At 43.5% G+C, this 17,381-nt stretch overlaps 1 protein-coding gene across 1 annotated transcript in view; it reads left to right on the top strand.

Annotated features, from left to right (window-relative positions):
• The first annotated feature begins 4,056 nt into the window (after positions 1–4,056).
• LIMS2 (LIM zinc finger domain containing 2) overlaps positions 4,057–17,381 on the top strand; it is a 30,441-nt gene continuing 17,116 nt past the window's right edge. The window contains exons 1-4 of the mRNA XM_062499485.1: positions 4,057–4,074; positions 15,756–15,915; positions 16,814–16,880; positions 17,189–17,309. Of these exons, the coding sequence (XP_062355469.1) occupies positions 4,064–4,074; positions 15,756–15,915; positions 16,814–16,880; positions 17,189–17,309 (359 nt within the window). The 5' untranslated portion in view covers positions 4,057–4,063. The remainder of the gene's footprint in view (positions 4,075–15,755; positions 15,916–16,813; positions 16,881–17,188; positions 17,310–17,381) is intronic.

Here is a 17,381-nt window from a genome sequence, read left to right on the forward strand (position 1 = left end):
TCCAAATGTCTGCTCAAAGTGGGGCTGGAGACAAAGCAAGGAGCAGGTGACTCAGTGATTGCAGCCTCAGCATGATGCCCAGCTGTGGAGAATCACAAAGTTCTCTGCCCATCTGGTTCCAGTGGATCACCAGTCTCTGGGAGTCTTTGCAGGATCTAGAACACCCCACAGTCTACTTTTACCAAGGCCCACCTGGCTCAAAGCCAGTCTGGGCTGGGAGGTGCCAGGAGTGCTGGGCAGGAGGCCCAGCTGAGGGGAGCAGGAGCTGCAGCTCAACTGATCTGTGGGATAAGAACTTGTGGAGGGAAGAAGCTGCAGTGTTTGGGACCAGGAGGGGCCAGGCAGTGTTGAGCCTGGCTGAACAAAAGCCAGTCTGCCTTGGCCAGGAATGCCTGAGCCCTGCTCACCTGCTTGGAAGGCAGCTCTGCCAAGCACTACCCCACAAGGCTCCCGCAGCACTGCTGCTCCCCACCCCTGCTGCTTGCAGCCTGCCTGCCTCCTGCTCCTCCACTGCACATGGGCACTGCCTCCCACGCTGCCACCTCACACCCTGGCTTGGCTCCTGCACGTCTCATATTGGCTGCCTCCTCCTTCCAGCCCCCTGCACATATCCCAGCTCCAGCTCCTGGCAGGTGCCTGTGCTCCTCTGGCTCTCACACGTGGGCTTGGCAACCTCATACCGCCGGGTGTGAACCTTTCCACTGCTAGTGGAAAGACAAGTCAACAAGCGGAACAAAAGAGAACTCTTGTACCAGTGCATCACAGCTGGAAAAGGCCCTGGAGAAAACACTAGTGTTCTCTTATTGTGAAAGGCTTAACTGCACCCATCTCCCTGACTGTGTCCCATGCAGGTCTGATGCTGCTTCTGCTCTGCCCTGATTAGTCCTTGATGGAGTTTTTTTAACTCATCAGACAAAATGAAACACTGGTCGTCTTCACAAAGGCAGTTAAAAGTGTATTCCTTTGGGAACCTCACAATACCTATTTATGAGCAATCTCAAAGAGCTCTCTAAAAGCATTAAATAAAAATGCATCAGGCATGAGCAAGTACATTGATGTCAGTAAGGCTGGGTGCACAACTGGAACAAAGAATAGCAACAGACTTCTTGGGCTGAGTTAACACATTTTTCATGGACGGTCAGTAACATGACTACCTGTACAATCATCATCGACAGAGAAGGAGCAACATGTGAGGGTAATGCACTCTAGGTCCTACTTGTTATGGTATGCTCATGTTATTTTTTAGTCTACAGGTGATTCCATTTAATCCTTTTACATTATCTAGGAATGATAAGTAAAAATTGTATAAATTGCTACATTGAGTATATGTGGGGCTGGAGACAAGTGCTTTCCTCAGTGCCACCACCAGGGCGCGATACAATAACCATATATTGTAATCTGCTGTGTGCCTGCCGTGTGCGTGTTAGGATGAGATATCCCCGCGCACCCAGCGCGCTGAATAAAACAAACACGGCTTCTTGGACTTTGTCTTGGAAGTGTCTCTCAGCCTGGTCTGGGGAGTTTCAATCTCTCTTTGATCTCTAGAACCTGGGATTCCTGTAACCTGGTCTTGCTAGTAAAGACCAATGCAAAGGAGTCATTCAGTGTATCAACCTTTTCTGTGTCCTGCATCATCATGTTCCCCAGATCATTCACCAATGTGCTGTGTGTGCCCTCTGTCATGTGGATACTTAGAGAAATCCTCCTTGTTCTCTTTGACAGCCCTGACCAGATGCAATTCCATTTCAGCTTTGGCTTTCGTAACTGCATTTGTGCATGCTCAGACAGAGCAAGAAGATACGAAAAATAATTCTTAATTACCTTATGCACTTTTGTCCTGTAAACTGCCAGCCAGATGCTTTAGGGAATGTATCTGTGTGGCCAATCAAAACACTTCTACCCACACCCAGGCGTGCACATACACACATCATATACTGTAGGAATTCTCTGAAGACACAAGCAGAGGCCAGGAGCTCTGGAGATTCAGGGGAGGATGATGGAGCAACTATTCACAGCTATTGCAAAAGAAACCAAAATCATCTCAATATGAAAGGAAACTGCAGGTGTTCATTGTTCTATTTTGACAAAAGACCAAAAACTAGAACAACCAGTTGTACTTACAGAAATGCAGAGCTAGAGCAAGGCAAAACAAATTTTAGGGTTATGCTCACATAGCTTCTGTATTTATGAGGGTGAAAGCTTGCCAGGCCCAGCAGCATGATGGGCTGGATGAACTGAGCACATGCACGTCCAAGCACACAGCTGCAACCCCTGATCTGTCAGGGACACTTCTGCCTGCCTGAATCCTGTAAGTGGACCATTCCCCAAAAGAACTGTGGCCTGGAGACAGCCCACACTGGAGCAGGTTTATCCTGAAGGACTGCTGCCCCAGAGAGGACCTACACTGGAGCAGGGGGAAAATGGGAGGAGGAAGAAACAACAAAGGTAAACTGTTATGAACTGGCCACAATACCCCACTGGACAGTGAAGGGAGGAGATAAAAGTTTCAGGAGTGAATTATAGAATCCTTTAGGTTCCGAAGAACCTTTAAGATCTTCAAATCCAACCATTAATCCAGCATTGCCAAGGTCACCAGTAAGTCATGCCCCCAAGTGTCACACATCTTTTCAACCTCTCCAGACATGGTGACTGCCCTGTGCAGCCTGTGCCAGTGCATGACAACCTTTTCTTTCAGTGAAGAATTTTTTGCTAATATCCAACCTAAAACTCCCCTGGAACAACTTGAGGCCAGTTGCTCTTCTTCTATTGCTTGATGCTTGGGACAAGAGCTCCACCCCCACCTGGCTACATCAGGGAGTTGTGGAGAGCACGAAGGTCCCCCCTAAGCCTCCTTTTCTCCAGGCTGAGTGTCCCTTCATTGTTCCTGGTGCTCCATACCCTTCCACAGCTCTATTGCCTTTCCTGAACATGTTCCAGCCCCTCAGTGTCTCTCTTGTCATGAGGCCAAAAACTGACCCCAGGATTGGAGGTGTGGCCTCACCAGTGCCCAGTACACAGGGGCACTCACTGCCCTGGTCCTGCTAGACACCCTATGGCTGGTAGAGACCAGGTGCCATTGGTCTTCTTACCCACTTGGACACACCTGGGCTCATGTTCGTCTGTTGTCAGCCAGCATCCCCAGGTCCTTCCCCTCCTGCCACTTTCCAGCCACTCTGCCCCAGACCAGAGTGTTCCAGGGACTTGGTGTGACATGAGCACACGGACCCAGCAATTTACCCTGTTGAGCCTCAAACCACTGGCCTCAGCCCATCAATCAAGCCTGTCCAGATCCTTCTGCAGCGTTTCCATCCTCCATCAGATACACACTGCCCCCAATTTTTGTCTGCAAATTTATTGAAGGTGCACTCAATCTCCTTGTCCAGACCACCTTCTAGAAGCCTTCCAGACCTGTCTTCTGCGCCCAGAGCCACTTCCCCTGGCCGCGGGGGTGCGTGCAGGGATGAGCAGCCCGCAGCACAGCCTGGGAGCGCGGCTGCTGTGATCTCAGGCACGAAGTCACGGCAGTGCGGTGTGTGTGACTGCACCCGGCAGCGGCCCGGCCAGCGCTGCCCCCTGCACCCCACACTCACAGCCATGTGTTCACTACCAGGTGAGGCGAAGCAGCTTCGGCCGCAAGACAGGAGCAAACGCCGTGCGTGCGTCTGTCTGTCTGTCTATCTATCTATCTATCTATCCGTCCGTCCGTCCGTCCGTCCGTCCGTCTGTGTGTGTGTGTGTGTGTGTGTGTGTGTGTGTGTGTGTGTGTGTGTGTGTGTGTGTGTGTGTGTGTGTGTGTGTGTGTGTGTGTCTGTGTGCGCGTCTATGCCGCCTGCCGCCTCCCCCCTCCTTCCGCTCCGCAGCCTCGCTATGCCATATTTCTTTTCCTTTATAGGAAAAGTATGCGCAGGTCCGGGGGGGCTGCCCTGAGTCACCGAGGGCTGCGTGCCCGCTCCCGCCCCAGGGGCCGGGGCGGGGTCAGCGCTGCCCGCCGGGCTCGCAGCGGTGCGGCCGAGCCGCGGGTACCGCCCCGCAGCCCCTCGGCCACAGCGCGGGGCTCGCCGCCATGACGGGCAGGTGAGGCCGGGCACACGGGAGCCGGGGGGGTCGGGGCCGTGCCAGCCTTCACCGCCCTGGCTGAAGGCCCGGCCGTGCCGTATCGGGAACAGCTCCTTCTCGCCCTGGGCAACGCCGTGAGGGCCTGGTGGGAAGGGTCGCGGGAAAAGCCTTTACTGCTGTGAGGCTCGGGCGTGCGAGCTCAGAGCTGCTCCGCTGTGCCTGAGCCCTGCCCGGGGACACGGCGGAGCGCGGAGCTGGGCAGAGCGGGGCGGGAGCAGCTGTAGGTGTGGGCTCTCTGTGGCCCTCGGCGTGACCCAGGCCGGCCGCCTGCGCCCGGCGTGCCCCGCACCGCGGCCCCGTCAGGGCCCTTCTCGCTCATCTACGCGCAGCCCTCTGCCCCTCCCGGCCTTGGAGTAACGTGGTCCAGGAGCTGTTTAGATCTGGAGCTTGGTTCTCCTCTCATGCTGACGGTGGAGAACGCTGTGAAGCGACTTAATTGACAGTTGTAAATGAGAAGAGGAGCGAGGAAGGCATTTCCTGGTATTTTGCGAGGGTTTGCACATATGCTTAAATGTCACTTTTTTATCCCATAAATAACACCCAGACATTATAAGCAGTTCGTGAAAATAAGCTTGCTTTTGTGAAATGTCTTGGAAATGGGAAGCACAAAGAAGTAATACTACAATTAGCAGGGTGCCCTTTTTAGGATACTCATCATCATGAGTCCTGCTGTCTTACTGTAGCCCTGAATCATTGTTCTTCATGATTAGGAATACCGAGATAGATTCAGAGCACTTTGTGTATAAGTATTCATGTTCCTTTTGTGTCAAGCCTTCATGTTAGTATTATGCAGCTTTTCCTGATTAACCAAAGTGGATCCTGATTAGTAAGTTGTTGGGTGTGAGAACCTGCTGAATAATTGTGTATGCTTATCTATGATTTGGGAAAGTATTATTTTTGGTCTCTGTGATGACAAATTGATGCTCTTGGATGATTATACATGCTCAAAACTCTTCTTGGTTTTATGTCATATCTTTAATGGTCCCTTTTTAATTTTTCTGGCATGTGAAACAGGTGTGTATTTACAAGTTTACATTAATTTTCCTACAGGTATGGGAAGACTCAGGTGCCTTAAATGTTCACAAGTTATGGGTACCCATCCAGCTTTTAAGCAGAGAAAAGATGGAGAAGACTTGGAAAGAACTGTGGCTGTATGAACCCAACTGATTTTATTTTTTCACAAGTGTGGCATGGTACTGTTTAGAAAGACAGGCTTACCTCAGGTGAAGTCACTCAGTTGGGCAGTGGGAAGTGCCGGTGGACAATAATCCTTGTCTTCTTTCCATGCTTCCTCTGAAACTTGCCTGTTAAAGTGCAACATTATTCATGGGAAACTGTGATGTGGACAATTCCAGGGTAGCTGAGACACTGCAGTGTGCAGTTCAAAGTGATGCAGGACTTCTCTTTTCCTTGGGTTTACTTCAGAGGGCTGTTAAAATGAGCAGGCCTTGGCTTTAGTTGGTGAAAAGTGAATATGGGTGTTATTTAATGTTTTCAGAAATGTTTGTCTTGGGAAGTTTTTCAGCTATGAACATTTCATAAGTTCTGTTTGCTGTCGTTCCCAGGACAGGACAGTTATATCCACGTTGTTTGTCACAGCTGTAACTGAGCTGGCTGTTTCCTTGTTAATAGTATCATCCATTTAGGGTAGTAGTTTCCCAGCAGAGTTTACAGTGTCTGTGTAACGTTGCACTGCTCAGCACCTTGCCTGGCCGATGCCATTGACAAGCACTGTGTTCAGTGTTGTTTTTCAAGCTGGGACAGACTCCTATGGCTTTGGAAAGAATTCAGCATTGAGAATGTTCTTCCTTAGATACAGCTGCTCTCTTTGCTGAGCGATACCCAGATGTTGTTCCATGTTTGTTACCTGGTAATTCTTCAGGTTTGCTGACATCATGTACTCAGATGTTCTCCAGCTTTTGGGACATGGGATATTCAGGGTTCTGGGAGATGAACTGCTTCACTGCTGGAGTATCCCCTCAATATCCATCAGTGAGAACCTTCCTGAGCTAGGAACAGGACATAAATGTCCCTTTGGTCTTGAAATTGTTGACACAGGAAATGATTGTGTTGTTTTACAGTGTTATAAAATGAAGAAGACTGGGAAACATGAGGTGCTGAAACAGTATTCTTTTTCACTTCACCTTTCTTATAAAGTAGAAATACGAAAGGGCTCTCTTCTAGATACTCTGGTTACAGATGCATTATTAGTATTAAAATACATGAAAAATAACTCAATTTTCATTGAGTTCCATCTCATTTGGCTGCAGAGGGCATCTCCTGAATTTTAAAAAAAATGCAGTGATTTGATTTATTGATTTTTAGCATTAGGGGAAAATGTAAGTCCAGGAAAAAGAAGTGTACACCTTTCTTTTTCTGTACTCATAGTAAAAAAAATTACTAAAATTAGATGACTATCTAGCAAATGCAGTGCAAGTCTTAAATATATCACTAGTTACATTTTTACAGTGTGAGGACTGTACTTTGCTAGAGAAAACTGATAACTAGAGAATTGGATTTCAGAAATACCATTTGTGACTGCCAGGTCTGGGTTGGGCTATTGGGGAAGTAGAGAACAACCTTCCTGACCTGCTGGCCACACTCTTATAGTATGTTTTTTAGCATTCTTTGAGTGATTTTAAATACAGTTAGTGTGATTTTTGGAGCATTCAGAAGTTAACTATGGTACTTCCTTACCAATAAGTAAGGGAAGACCACTTCTAGAATTGTATTTGATGTATTTAGTCCATCTGTTCTTTTTGACTTTTGCCTTTTTGAGTATTTTTGGAGTTTGGGGTGGGATTGATTATTTTTGTTTGGTTAGCTGGATTTTGTTGTTTTATTTTTCTTTGTCTTCGTGATGGGTTTATTCTTAAGAAAGAGGATCCATGAATGACCAGCTAGCAAAACTTTGTCAGATGCCCAAAGTAGAAACTAAACAAGCATGGAAGAGAGTTTCCTTTAAGACTTTGCTGCTGTGGTGTTGATTAGAAAACCCAAAGTGAAAAATGCCTGGGCTGTTTTGTGTTGCCTTTAAAAATTAATTTAATGCAAAGCCCAAGGAAAAAAAATATTTCCTAAGTGCATGTTTCAGAGCATAATTGTCTTCATAAGAAATTTTTGTTATCACTATACTTGTTCAAATTGGGATCTGGATACGCCTATGTACTTCCTGTAGTCAACAAAAGAAGAGCAGCTGCATTTATACATATGCTTATTGATTGTTCCTAATCCAGTGAAGGTAAGAAATAGCAGTGTACTATTTTGAATTAGGCTAGCTGGTTAAATGCTTTTTTAATTCAGTGGAGAGCTGCTGCTGCTGCTCTGCATGAAGCAGTTGCATATAAAATGGTTTGAAAGAGGAGGGAGTATAAAGGAGAAGATTACAAAAGGTTCTTGGTGTTGAGTAGACAGTACCTGCTTTAAATAAGAGATATCTCTCTGAGTTAGAAGCAGCCATTTCTGCTCTTCTGGGTTGAAAATGTGGTTTTAATCTTAAACTTTTGGTTTAAATTTGCTCTCTAGATGAGAAGGTCCTTAGTCTGTTTTGGGGCCATAGAGGTGCTTCTCTGAGGAAGAACCTAAAATGTCTGAAAAAAGTCTGGCTGCTTTCTTCTCTGCTTTGGCCCAGAAAGTAACCACCTGTAAGAGTTTGGTATCAACCCTGTCTTAAAAACAATCGATCAAGGGAAAGAAACAACAAACCCATGCATTTTCACTCTTTATGTGTAAGGTGGCAAGAGAGGGGTGAGTGAGCTTGTGTTGAGGGATGGGAAGACAGGATGTTTGCTGTTGAGATTTGGGGTTGTTTCTCTTTATTCTGCCTGTCTTCCCTTTCGAAGGAGAGTCATAGTTTCTGTGGAAGAGTGATTATTTGAGAACCAATAGAATCATGTTATATAAGTCAGGTAAAAGCTCAAGTGTTTGAGAGAGGAGGATGGGTTTTGTCAGGTTTCTTAAGGATAAGGGTGATTAATGTTGTCATGATTTAATATTTTGCTTTGTGCTAGAAGTAAAAAGGTGATTTAATCTTACATTTTAAAAATGGTTTATTGCTCTAAAATTTCAGAGGTCCATGGAGATACCCAGGATGGAAGATATTTTTCTTTATTCAATTTATATTCTAAAATAGAAATGGATAAACTACACTTTCAGTCTGAAAGAAATGGTAGTGGCAGATTGCTGTCGGGACAGGAGCTGAAACTCCTGAGAAAATGGGTGCATTGTAGATTTTAAGGTTGCTGATCTATGATTTTAAAAGTATGTTGTTCTTTATTCATGCTTGTTCTACTAGGCCCCAGTAAACCCTTCTGTTTTTCAAGTGTCAGAAGGTATTCGTGCTCATTAATATTTGTTTAGAGCTCATGAAGTCATCAGTCCTCTCATTTTTTTCCTCTGTAGCTTGCTGAGCTGTATTTCATGCTCATGCTACAAAAATGGCTTCCCTTTTCTTCCCCTTTTCCCCTTTTTCCCTTTTTTAACAATTTACGAAAAAGTTATTTGTTGGTAATGACTCTTGAGATACTTTTCGTGGTGATGCTGGAAGGCCAGAGAGCTCTGGAGACTGGAATGCCAAGTATGTTCTTCCTCCCTGCTTCCTGCCTCTGCTGTGTGTGTGCCACTGCTGCCGGCTGCAATGAGTCCGGAGAGCAGAAGTCTCTGCAATCTCGTTTCTTGGAATGTGCTTTGTCCAAATGGAAGGAACCGCTCTGTTGTTTACAGAATTCCTAGGACGTGGTGTGGTACAGCCTGCAGGGAAGCACTTGTTGATGCCAGGGTCAGATACCAATCTGCAGTGAACTACAGTGTCTGCTGTCAAGAGCTTCAGTAATCTGCTTTGTCTTTCTGCATTTCTCTGTGCTTTGATGAGAAAGTTTTCTTGATTTAAGTGTCTTAATTACATGAAGACTCAGGATTTATTTTTTGTATCTCACTTGTGACATTTATACAGATGCATTCTGCAAGGCTAGGAAAGAATGAGGTGCTGATGTAGCCCCTAGTGTGCTGCATTAAGTAGATAATTACTAGTGGCAAACAGGAAAGAGGTTGTCAGATCTTTAAGAATATGGCAAAATGGCAGACAGGTTGTAAGAAGCAGTGCTTGATGGAGCGTCTATGCATCCTGCTCTCCTCTTGTGAAATGTAAACGCAACTCCCCAAAGGAAGGTGACTCACCGAGTATCGGTGCTGCCGGTGTCCCTCCGGTTGTGTCCCTGCATTCCCCTGCCGAGGGGCCCTGGGTGCCATGGCCGGCCTGCGGCTCCGGGGGCTGGCTGCCTCCAAGCTTTACCAGCGCCGGCACGATCGGCTCAGTGGCACAGGGTCGCTGCTCAGCAGCAGGACAGACACGGCAGCTGGCGTTCCTGGGTATGTCTCCAAGATGAAGGGAATGAATGGCACTGTTAAAGCTTCTTCCAGGATTTGATAGATTTTCGGTTCTGGTGGTGGGGCTGTTTTATATAAAGTGAGAATTGTCAGCACAGAGCCAGAGGGGATGAGGTCTGCTTGTTTTCATTTTCAAGTAGATTAAGAAGGAAAGGACTTTCCTGATAAGAAAGCTTTCAGTTTTTAACAATAACAGGAAAGCAACAATGGAGAAACCTTTCCCATTTCGAGCTCTGTGCTAGGCTGTTCAGAACCAGCATTAGTGCTTGTGTTGGTTTTGTGTGGCCTGATTTCTGGTAGTGGGGGTACCACAGAGATGGTTTCTGTGAGAAGCTTCCACCATGTGCAGCAAAGCCAGTCCCTCATGGCTCTGAAGATGGACAAGGCCAAGGCTCTGCCAAGTAGAGCTATTGATAATGCCATATTAAAGAAGAAAATCAAAACCAGAGCTTCTTATGCTTACCTGGAAATGAGGAATTTGTTTGGTCTCTCAATATAAACTGTGCAACCCTCATTAAACCCTCATTTTCCTGCTTTTTTCCTTTTAGCCAATAGGTATTAGTTAGTTGATATTTTTTTATTTTTCCTGCATGAAGCTGTGGGTGTGAGAATTTAATGAGGAGAGGGGCTAACAAGGTGGTGGAGGAAATGGTGATGCCATTGAGTGGAGACAGTGCTGTTCAGGAAAAGTGAGAAGCATGAAAGAGACCTGTGAGAGGAAGCAAAAGCACAGAAAAAGCAGATGTATAGGTAAATTGAGTACATTTTTCACATCATAGTTCTTGAAGCAAAGTAGGCATAGAGCCAATATATTTTGGTTTTATTGAGCAGGTGACAACGCTGAAAATTTGAATCCCTTTGAGATGTTTCTCTCCTGAATTACTGTATTTTATCCATGGTTTTTGAGCTAGTGATAATTTATGCTTCTACTTCCTGATAGGCCCTGATAGTTTATGTCCTTTCTTCAGGCAAGGGAGAGTAATCCAACAATAGTGCTGCTGCTAGTTGGTGATAATTGACGAATTCATGTAGGGAATGATTTGTGTTGTCAGTGCTGGTAAACAAACATCACATTTAAGCTCCTTTGAGACAGTGGAAGCGGAGAAAGATTTAATGTGCATAAGGAGTTATTTAACAAATAGACATTCTGGATGAAGCAATACACACTTGATAACAAAAGGGTTGTTTTCCTGGGTAAGAGGAATAATTTATTTAAAACCTGTACATTTCTTTATGTTGTTGATATTTGCCTGGGCTGAGTGAACACTGCTGTGTGTCTTTTTAAGTAATTGATCATGGTTTGCCAGCAGTAAGTATGTCTTGGTGTTGAGAGGGACTCCTAAGTATCCATGGAATAGGATTATTTTCTGCATGAATACCAAGAGACTTTAACTGCTGCTGCTGCTCTCAAAGGTCTGCTTGATTACAGCTTCCTGCAGGTCAGCCATACGGACATTGTACTCTGGCCTCAGCTGCAAGATGTGCAGTTTGTTTTTTTATTTTTTTTAAACCCCTCCAGTTTCTACTAACTGCAAATTGCTGTTGCTGGTAGGCCCAAGGAGAGATTGTGTTTTTTCCATATTGTGACCATTTTGTACATTTTGTCTTAATTTTGATTATCCCTGTGTTCTAAATAAGAAATAAGAATGTTTATTTCACTGAGAGTTTGGGGGCTGCATGATCAAGGAAGATATACTGACAGAAGCACTATTCATTTCTTATTTAGCCAGTGAAAAAATATTTAGCATGAACTAAAAATTCAATTCAAGCAGCAGGAGTAATGCTGAAAATGTTAGGCTATGCACACAGTTTAACAAATGCACAACAAATCATACATTAAACAAATGGGAATTAGGTTTTTTTCAACATTTTATGATGAGTTTAATAATAACAACACTAAAGCAGTTAATTCAGTTCGGGAGAGTTGTCCAGATAAGTCAATTGCAGTAAAGAGATTTTGGAATGATAAGGGTAGTTAAGGGCTGTTTTTCACCACTAGTTGGTGAATTGACACCCTTCCTCTTTCTTTTGTCTTTGCATTAGTCATTATATGTGAAATTAATCATAAAGTCTGGTATTGTCCCAGCAGATTTTGTTTGTGTCTTTGTCAACATTGAGGTTTTGAAGCATCTAATTCTCAGCGGTGCTGTGGGGGTGGGAACCAGCCCCTCTCCTGGAGTGCTCTCGTTTTTATCTTGACTGCTGACATCTGGGACACACAGAAGTGGTAATAGCTCTTCCAGTTTTGATGCTTCACTGTTGTATCTGTCTGTGCATACCATACTAGAAACGTGATTATATTGTGATAGTCTCTGTATACACTTGATCCTACTGGTAGACCAGAATAAACAGAAAATACATTTTTAGGGTTAGAGATTTTACTCTCTGCTGGGGTTTGGATAATGCCCTGAGTTCTTGTATCTCAGAGTATTGCCGTTCTTTTGGATCACCATTAAAACAGTTCTTCATTTAGCATTGTGATGAAAGAGAACTCTATTTGACACTAAAACCAAAAAGCTTTAGAAACCAATTAAAGAAAACTTATCTTTCTTTCTTTTTTTTTTTTTGACTGGGGTTTTCTGACAGAAGCACTCCTCACTCATTTTGTCTTGCAGCCACGTTTAAAATAATGAAATCTGCAAATGTGATGGTGAAGGCTGGAGCTCCTATTCTAATCTCTTAGCAGTAGAATTATTAAATTTGCTTCTTTTTCCTTAATCTGTCACCAGTGGTATATCCCTGCAAACAAATGTTATTAAACAGAGGTAATACTGGCTTCAGTGATAGAAGCAGGTAAAATGCTTCTATCAAAGCATTTCGTATATTCCAATGGTGTTTGTACCTGTGGCACAGAATGGGTTTTCGAGATAATGTCCACTTCTTTTAAAGAAGGAATTTTTGTTTCTCTTTTTTCTTTTTCCCATTGGAGACCTATTCTGGTACTTTATAGTAAATACTTCTGAGAAGTCAAAGCATTAGAAACATAGTTATAATGGTAAAAACATAATTTCTGTAAATCAGGCACTTTATCAAAGATAATTTCTTAAAGATAGAGCACATAATGATGAAAGATTGGGAAAAGCATTGTTTGTACGCTGGTATTTTTTGGGTTTGTGCAGGACAGGATAACTTCAGGATGCTGATCTCATTGTGTTTTAACAGCCTTTCCTGTCTTTGTGTCACCAGCTTATTGTTAAAACAGAGGAAGATTCTTTATTTTACTGAATAGCAAAAAATCAAATGAGCAAACAGAATAGAAGAAGCACTTTATACTGGGGACTGTCCTTTGTGGGAAAGAGTTAGGTGTAAATATCTGATGAGTCAAACTATCAAGTCAAGCTTTTGTGGTTACTCCTGGTACTGCTATCTAAAGGATGGTTGTGGTGTTACCCTTCCCTTCTGCCAGCAGAAGTGCTTTTGCAGCAGTGTAGTAATCTGAGCCATAAAATTGCTCTGAATTAGCACGGTGCTCCCTCTTCCTTCCATCTTCGGTTAATTTTAACTTTGAGCTAGTTGAAAAAATGCTTGGTTTTGTATAACTAAGAGGGCAGAGAGGGGTGTGTACTAGGGGGAAATTAAGAAATTGGCAAATGTTAAAGTAAAACGTTTTAATAAATGTGAAGTCGTATCTTTAGGGCAATGCTGAAGTGGCAAACTGTAGCTTAAGTGCAAAACAGTAAAATGTCTTAAGTGAAAATGGATGCAGAGTTATAAATGGAGAAACAGCAAGGATGCAAAACTCTTTCTGTGAATTCATCAAAGAGCCACAGCTGCTGGTTTGCATTACAGGAGGTACATTGTTCAGGAGCTGATGCAGTTGACTCCTGGTAATCTGGCTCTTCCCAAAAGTTTTGGTTGAGTTTTAGCTGAGGCAGAGAACTGAATTAATTTTTGTACTGGTTCTTTAATTTATATTTTCCTGGACTGATAGTTTCTCTCATCTGCATAATGAGTCACAGTTATTAGCTAATTTGCATGGACAGCTCAGACTGTATCATGATCGTCTTTCTTATGCCTTTGAGGAAATCTTAGCAGCAGCAGCATCACAAGGGGAGTCCCTGTGTAGCCATTATCTTTCTTGCCATGGGACTTGTGTGGGAATCTCATCGGAGTGTCTGGTGTGAAGTGTCACAGCTGCACTGTGTTTCATGCAGGAATGTGATGTGCAGGTTGCAGGCTTTCCTTGTGTAATGCCCTTGTGATGGTGCCTGTTCTGGTCTAGCAGAGTTCACCCTGCTGTTGATATTGGCACTGGTAGGTCCCTTTGGAGAAAGAATAAAAGAAGAAAATAGGAATTTTTGAAAATGTTGATTTCATATTTATAAAGAAAGAAAACAACAAACACAACAGAAGATGGTGCTTTGCTTTTAGTGTCTACTGCGCCATACTTGCTGGTTTGCCTGTTTTTTTTTTTCTCCCAGAGGAGATTTTTCACTCTGATGACATCAGTCTTCATTAATCTTGGCTGTTGGCTAGCTCAAGTCTTGGAATTTAGGAACTTAATTTTTCAACAGGGAAAAAGTACTTGAATGGAAGATGGTATTTTCAAGTCCTGGTACAGATTTGTGTGGTGTAGCTGGAAAACTACTGAAACTGGTGACTGAAAACCAACCTGATTAGGTGTTGGCTTTGCTGCAAACACTGATATTTTTGTGCTGACCTATTCCCTCGGTGCTGTGTCAGGATAAAAAATATTTCTTTAACCTATGATCTCTAGTTTATGAAATTACAGGATTTCCTCTTGTCCATATTCCAGTCCTTGTCTGTTTTTTTTTACATATCCTTTGTACTGCAAGAAGGAAACAAGTTGTAACAAACTTTTGCTAAATTGGTACTCCATTCTTGAAAGTATTGTGGTCTCCTTGGGTTTTGCCTCCCTTGGAATTGCAATGGTAGAAAGAAAGTCTGTTTTTACTGAGGGGTCTCTCTAGGTCACTGCCTAGGATGTTGGTGCAGTCTGCAGAGGGGAGACGCTTGGCTCAGCTCAGCCAGCTGGAATGCAGGGCTGGTTGTGTTACCTCAGGAGTGTGAGGCTGCTCGCTGCTCATTCCAGTTGTCCTCAGGCACCAAGCCCTGGAATACAGACAGTGGCCTGGTTTTGAGGGGAATGTCTCTGACCAGAGGAAAGAGAATTTTCTGCTCCTGGAAAACCTTATGGAGTTACTGTTCTCCATGAAGAGGTGGGGAAAGTAGCATGTTTGGTTGTTGAGTAACACTTAACAATGGAAAATCAGTTCAGAGTAACTTTAAATCTAAAAAGAAAGAAACAAGCCTTGTAAAGCAAGCTATCTTTTATTTTGTGCATACATTGCCTACTTCAGGAAAAGTACTATAGAAATAGTTTGGAGATGTTTTTAACATGGTGGCAATTTTTATACTTCCACCTATAAAACTGCAGTCTTTCCAATCACAGAATTCCAGAAGATATGGAACAGTTTTTCTGTGTCTAAAAGTGTAATAATATTGAGGTTTTATTCTGTTGGATAGTGTGGTGGTTAAAAAAAGATCACACTGCGACAAGTAGCTGAGATGTACCTGATAATTTTCCCCTCCTGGTTTGCACATATTATACACATTTTAAAACTGTATTAACTTAGATTAGCATTATGGCACACATGAAAATTTTGTGAAAGAGGTTAGGGTGATTCCTTATTTTAGGGTAGAGGAAATGTTCTTTATGTGATTTGTAAGTGTGGCTTGGGGGGGGGGGTTAGCCTTGTGCTCTGAGGAAATGAAGCTGAGGCATTGGGCAGGCCAGCTAGAGGGACTTCTCCCTGCCCATAGCTTTGACAAAAACTTTTGACAGTTTGAACTAATTTGTCAGGAGGACGGGGGTCTGTAGAGGAGAAAGTGCTTTGTTACTGCTGACCATGAAGAGGAGAGTGCAGTGGGGTATTTGTGCTTATTACACATTAGAAAATCCACATCCTGAGGTGTACATCCTAGGACCAGAAGGCCCAAGAAATCAGGATCATTGAGTTTGCTGCTCACCAAACCAAACTGCTGGTTTGTGAAAAATTGTATATGCTATGAGCTATTAGCAGGATGATGTAATGGATTAAAATACTGTGAAGTATCCAAAAGTATGCAATAGGTGCATGTGCTGCTTGACCTTATCTGCCACATATGAGTTGTCAGAACCTTATTCCTAACTGATGTCAGTGACTCATTGATTTTTTTTCCCATGTAAGAGGGGGTTTCGAGCAGCTGGGCTGTTGTGTTTATAAATGCTCTTGCTCTTGTCTTTATTCCAGTAATATGTCTGATGCTCTGGCGAATGCCGTGTGTGAGCGCTGCCAGACGCGGTTCGATCCTGCCGAGAGGATTGTGAACAGCAATGGGGAGCTCTATCACGAGAACTGCTTTGTCTGTGCTCAGTGCTTTCGGCAGTTCCCAGAGGGACTCTTTTATGAGGTGAGTTCTCAGACGGGTTGGAAGAGAAGAGAAATAGCTGTGGTAAAATGCAAGGAAATCTCATCTTTCTTGCTTGCTTAATTTCTTAGCCCTGAACACTTGTTGCCATTTTTTTGAGGAGCTTTCAACTTAATTTCCCTTTTTTTCTTCTCATGTGTTCCTTCAGTAACAGCAAAAGCAGCTCTTTGGGCAGGACGCATTTCAAAAAAGAAAATAAAAAGTGTTCATCATCACAGAATTGCAGAATGGTTTGGGTTGGAAGGGACCTTAAAACTCATGACATTCCAAACCCTGCCATAGGCAGGGCCACTTTCCAATGGACCAGGTAGTTCAAAGCACTGTCTAACCTGGCCTTAATGTTTCATTAGACATAAGTGAATTTTTGTCTTTATTTTTACATGTACTGTACCAAACTGTTCCAGTTGGGCAGCTGAAATAAGTGAACCCATTTAAAAGCTAGGTTGAATTTTTTTTACAGAATATGCACAGGCACATATTTTGAATAATGCATTGTTTTAAACTTGCTGTATTTTATTTTGATGTGAGTTTTAGCCTCATGCAGGAGGAACAGTAGTTCTGAACTAAAAGCAAAAATGAAATTAAACAGCACTATAGAAAAAGGATTGTGGTATTCAGGATTTTTACTGTCTTGTTAGTAGCATTGCTATTAATTTAGCTGTGCAAATTCACCATGAGGCTGAAGTCACATGTGGATATTTCTTTAAGGAGAACCTTTAGGAGTTGAAAAACAGGTGTGTAGGAGGCTAGAACTGGAAAGCTTGACTGACCTGGACTAATGGAAATGGACTAATGGCCATGGAAAATCATGCTGAACTGTCAAGATGTAAAAGTAGTTTGGTTATTCATGGGGGCTCCTTCTCTTTTGTTTTGTCTGCAGTTTGAAGGTAGGAAGTACTGTGAACATGACTTCCAGATGCTGTTTGCTCCTTGCTGTGGAGAATGTGGTAAGAAGTGACAAATATCAACACCAGGGCTTAACAACTGCAGGGTTGTGCAAACCTTGCAGCATTGCTGTGACATCCAGGCTTGGGCTGGGATTGTTGGGGTTGTTTTAAGGAGTCAGGAGCTCTGGGTGGGAACAAAGCATGGTACCGACAGTGATTTTGGGTTATCCTGGTTGTGGGAATAATTGGGGTTTTTTCTCAAAGTTAGATTGTAATAGTAGTTATGGAATTAAAGTGAAAGGACTATGAAGGATGGTAGATTTTGATAAGACTGTTTTCTGCATGCATCTCATGCTTTCCTTTTGCAGGTGAGTTTATTACTGGGCGTGTTATCAAGGCAATGAACAACAACTGGCACCCAGAATGTTTCCGCTGTGAGCTCTGCAATGTAACCCTTGCTGACCTGGGTTTTGTGAAGAATGCTGGCAGGTAAGGTGGAGCAGGTCAGAAAGTTTTAGCTATGTGTTATTGATACAGCTGTGAGATGCTGAGGGTGGTCAG

The sequence above is a fragment of the Cinclus cinclus genome, chromosome 10, assembly GCF_963662255.1.
Source record: "Cinclus cinclus chromosome 10, bCinCin1.1, whole genome shotgun sequence".
Lineage (NCBI taxonomy): Eukaryota > Metazoa > Chordata > Aves > Passeriformes > Cinclidae > Cinclus > Cinclus cinclus.